Source organism: Leiobunum rupestre, chromosome 11 (genome assembly GCF_980474605.1).
Source record: "Leiobunum rupestre chromosome 11, qqLeiRupe1.1.hap1, whole genome shotgun sequence".
Taxonomy (NCBI): Eukaryota; Metazoa; Arthropoda; class Arachnida; order Opiliones; family Sclerosomatidae; genus Leiobunum; species Leiobunum rupestre.
The window spans coordinates 45,735,198-45,739,305 of NC_143394.1; the positions used below are offsets into that span (position 1 = coordinate 45,735,198).

At 41.4% G+C, this 4,108-nt stretch overlaps 2 protein-coding genes across 3 annotated transcripts; one reads left to right on the top strand and one right to left on the bottom strand.

Annotated features, from left to right (window-relative positions):
• Nucleotides 1-212: 212 nt before the first annotated feature.
• LOC149923004 (uncharacterized) lies at nt 213-1,088 on the top strand. The gene has a single exon (XM_090162337.1). The coding sequence runs from the start codon at nt 213-215 to the stop codon at nt 1,086-1,088; it is 876 nt and encodes a 291-aa protein (XP_090018463.1).
• A 497-nt stretch (nt 1,089-1,585) lies between these two features.
• On the bottom strand, nt 1,586-3,824 carry LOC149923005 (cytochrome P450 2C31-like). 2 transcript variants are annotated; one of them, XM_090163209.1, is made up of 8 exons: nt 3,473-3,824; nt 3,286-3,410; nt 3,096-3,211; nt 2,722-3,029; nt 2,545-2,654; nt 2,129-2,384; nt 1,883-2,067; nt 1,586-1,824 (listed from the first exon to the last, which is right to left on the bottom strand). In XM_090163209.1, the coding sequence occupies exons 1-8, from the start codon at nt 3,712-3,714 to the stop codon at nt 1,649-1,651; spliced, it is 1,518 nt and encodes a 505-aa protein (XP_090019335.1). In that variant the 5' UTR covers nt 3,715-3,824; the 3' UTR covers nt 1,586-1,648. The 2 variants fall into 2 exon arrangements, with proteins under 2 accessions (XP_090019335.1, XP_090019336.1); XM_090163210.1 differs by having other exon boundaries at nt 3,286-3,384; nt 3,473-3,582.
• Between the last annotated feature and the right edge of the window lie 284 nt (nt 3,825-4,108).

Sequence of the window (4,108 nt, forward strand, 5' to 3'; positions counted from 1 at the left end):
AAAACTGGTGCAATGAAGTGAACCTCACGGTCAATCCCAGTAAGACGGTTCTGGTTCCCTTTACCCGTAAAAGGACAAAGGGAGCGTTTAATGGTATTTCCTTGTTCGGTACCAACCTGGAGGAAAGCACTGAAGTGAAGTACTTAGGTGTTATCCTTGACAACAAAGTAACATGGAAACCACATCTTGACTATATTATCAAGAAGGGAAAAATGTTATTTTGGAGAATTAGAAGTACGGTCAGCAAGTCCTGGGGCTTGAGTCCTAGAGTTGTTTACTGGCTTTACACAATGATCATCAGACCCATACTGTCCTATGCAGCTGTGGTCTGGTGGCCAAGGGTTACTCTCAAAACGGTGCAGTCAGAACTGCGCACTCTTCAAAGGCTAGCTTGCGTTGGCATAACAGGAGCTATGAGAACAGCCCCAACTGCTTCTCTAGACATTTTACTGAATATTCTTCCTCTTCATTTGTTTATAGAGGAAGCTGCTACTTTTGGTGCCTATAGGCTAAACCAAAATGGGTGGTGGATGGCCAATAGTTGGGAAAAGAGCCACACTACGCTTATTAGGGATATTTCCAGTCGGTTACCTGTTCTCTCAATGGGTTCTGACAACATGGCTGCTGAACTTCGTTTTAATAAACCTTTCGGCGTATACTTCCCTAGCCGCACGGAATGGTCAAATGTTACCCTCGGTACCAGAGGGGAAGTTGTCTGGTTCACCGATGGGTCTAAAACCCATCTAGGTGCGGGCGCAGGGATGTACTGCCTAACGACCAATTACGGCTTCTACGAAAGCCTTGGAATTTACGCAAGTGTCTTTCAGGCAGAGATTTCTGCTATCTGCTTCTGTGTTGACTTCTGTCTGAAGAAGAACTATCGCGGGAAGGTTATCCAAATTTGTTCGGATAGCCAGGCGGCTTTAAAAGCTCTAAACCAGTCTAGTGTTTCTTCTAGACTGGTTCTTAGCTGCTTGGATCTCCTTTTTAATCTCGGGACGCTTAATAAGGTTCAACTTTATTGGGTCCCTGGACATGAGGGGTATCATGGGAATGAAAAGGCTGACTGCCTCTCACGTTCTTTGTAGCTGCGACTTTTATGCGGCTCAAAGGCTAGAGCATCTTGGGATGCATCAATTAGAAACTAACGACTTCTTTAATATGCCGGCCAAAAATATTTTAAGGTTTGTGTCGGAGATAGGACTTTTCTAAGTCATGGGTCAGGGGTGCACAATGGACCTAGGGTCGAAGTGCATGGGTGGGCATTTATGCCTCCCCGCCCCTCTCAATAATAATAATAATAAAAGGCTCGTGACGCTCGTCTAATGAAATTCGTACACAACCCTTCGTTAGCGTGTTTAAAGGCTAGCTGCGTTCTCCTTGTGTTTGTTGCTCCTAGATCAAAGTAACTAGGCATTTTTTGAAAAAGATAGATCAACTACAGTGGCTTTATCTCTAACTGAAGTATAAATTTTTGATCATGTAGACGGAAAACTATATTCACTGCCATAAACTTGTAGATAATTTGGATTTCAAGAAGTAATTAAACTAGGAAATTAATATTTATTAAATTTCATTTTCCTATAGACATTTAAAGGTTGTGCGATTGCCGAAGCGCCAATTATTTAGACAAATTTAAGGAACATATTCAGCTTCTACTAACAAACCGTACGACCGGCGAAGCTGGACCACGGATAAGACCATCATCCTCTTCCAGAGAAATTCCTCCAGGAGGGGGTTTGAGCTGGTACTTCTGAAGAACTGACACCAAGACGTAAAAGAGTTCCATCAGAGCTTGTTGTGTTCCAGGACATTCGCGTTTACCTAAAGTACATTCGTTTCATCAGAAACAGTCCAGGAAGTTTCTAAAGAGGATCCTTACCGTAAGAAAAGGCAGCCAGTCTCTGGTTCAGGTCTGTTTTCCCGTTTTCGTCCAAATATCGTTCTGGCTTGAACTCCGACGGGTCCTTCCAGTAGGTTTCGTCGTTGTGAATGGCCACCAAATTACTCACGATGTGAGATCCTTTCGGAATGACGTATCCCTTAACCGTAATATCCTCCGACGCCCTTAAAGGTCAAAGAAAGTTTTTCACCCTTAGATACCTACAAGTATATAAGCGACAAGTACAATCTGACGGTGCTGATTGGAACCAAAGTCTTCCACCGCTGACACTCAAAAATGGTGGCCATGGTGTAAGGTAGAAGGTAACGATCATCCCATCGTGGTTTCTGTTCTTTGCCAAATACTGCGTGGATTTCATGGCAGATTTTTTCTTGGATGTCTGAATTTTTTGCCATAAAAAGTAACATCCACTCCATGGAAGCCCGAGTAGTGTCAGTACCACCCATCAGTATCAACTGACAATTGTTGTTCAGAATTTCATCTAAATGTATTTTACAAGTTATTTAGGCTTTTACCGCGAGGCTTATAAAACAGGGTCCAGACATTATGTCTCACTCTAGTCTACCCAACGTGATTTAAAAAGCTTCTTCTGTATTACTGATAGTAAAGGAAATTAAGCAACAATTTTTAAGAGTGCTTACCGCAATAAGAGGGATTATGCGGATTCTGTCGTTGTCTGATCAGAAAGAAGTCGACGTAGTCTCTGGGGTTTTCAGGATCCAGAGTTTCCCGGTGTTCGTCGATTTGATTCCTTTCGAAATTTTAACACAATTATAATCAAATTGACGTAGTGACAATACGGTCTAATAAAGGGCCACCGAATAAAAGATGATATTTCCGCCGACGATCGCTTGAGGACACGCTGCGAAGGCAAAATGCGCCGAAGAATCCAACGCAATTCGCGGAAACAACTGATTATTGTGAACGGTACCACTTGGTTGAAAAATGGTTTCTGCTGGTCCTTCATAGCCTGGGTCAGAGGGTGGCTGAATGGCAAGCTGACGGAAAACAAGAATCGTAACAGGACATTGTTGGTGACTTCTCTCAACAAATTGTGGACGTTGAAGGAAAATTCGTTGTTTCGAACTATGCCGTCGATTTGTATAATCAAACCCTTAACTTCTTCCTGATTGGAGAATATTTAATTCAATGGGGTTTTATACTCTTACTTAGCATTGTAAGGGCGACTTACGAACAAGATTTCCTGAAGGTTTTGCATCCCTGGTTTGTTTCTAAACATAACTTTTAAATACCTGACGAAGAATTTGCGGTGATCTTTCCACTCGAATCCGTTCATTCCGGCAATGTCTACATTAAAATGGTCAAAATATATTGAATTTCACTTTAATCCAGTGGATTAAGAACCGAAGATGCGAGTTTACGTCCAAGTTCCGAGAAGTTATATAATTCCTTGTCCGGCCGCGCGTTAATGGCATCATTGCGATACGCCTCGATCGTCGTTTCGTAGTCGTTAAGCACCACTAAATATTTGGTACCCAGCTTGATTCTTTGAAAGGGTACACAAAATAATTACTCCGGAAAAGTGAAGCTTCCAAAATCAAGCCTTACCCAAAGATGGAACCGTATTGGTCCGCCAGATGTTGCAGTCGCTTCTCCGGAGAAAAGATAATAAATGGCCAGTAGCCAAGTAAAGGCAAACCTATGGGCCCAGGCGGTAGCCCCTTCCTGGACCATAGCGTAGTCGAGAGCCAGTAGATTCCCAAAACTGACGGTATTACGAAGAATAATTCTACGCCGTATTCGTAAGTAATGTTGACAATCGCTCGAAATAATTCCATGACTTCTTCCATGTACTGTTTTGTGATACACAAAAAACTTAAATTAGCTGCGATTGTTCGTAATCTGCTTTGAGTCAGCGACTTTTCGGTATCTTACTACCAAAATATCACTCGGCTAATGTTCAAGAAGTTGAAAAAAGGACCTCAGAAATCCATAATGAAGGGGCCTCATTAATGTTTAAAATCTTTTATTTGAAAAACTTCTAAGTGGACTTTATCAAACGTAGTAATCATTGATGTTTACAAAACAGATCCCTCAAAATAGATTAGTTTCTTAGAAATTTGTTTGTTTTTGGAATTAGCTATAATTAATAAAAATACCATCGATAAATATTCTTTTAACAGTCAGTTTAACAAAATACTATTTTTGGTTTACCTAGTCTATAGCCTCTTTAAAGTTATCGAA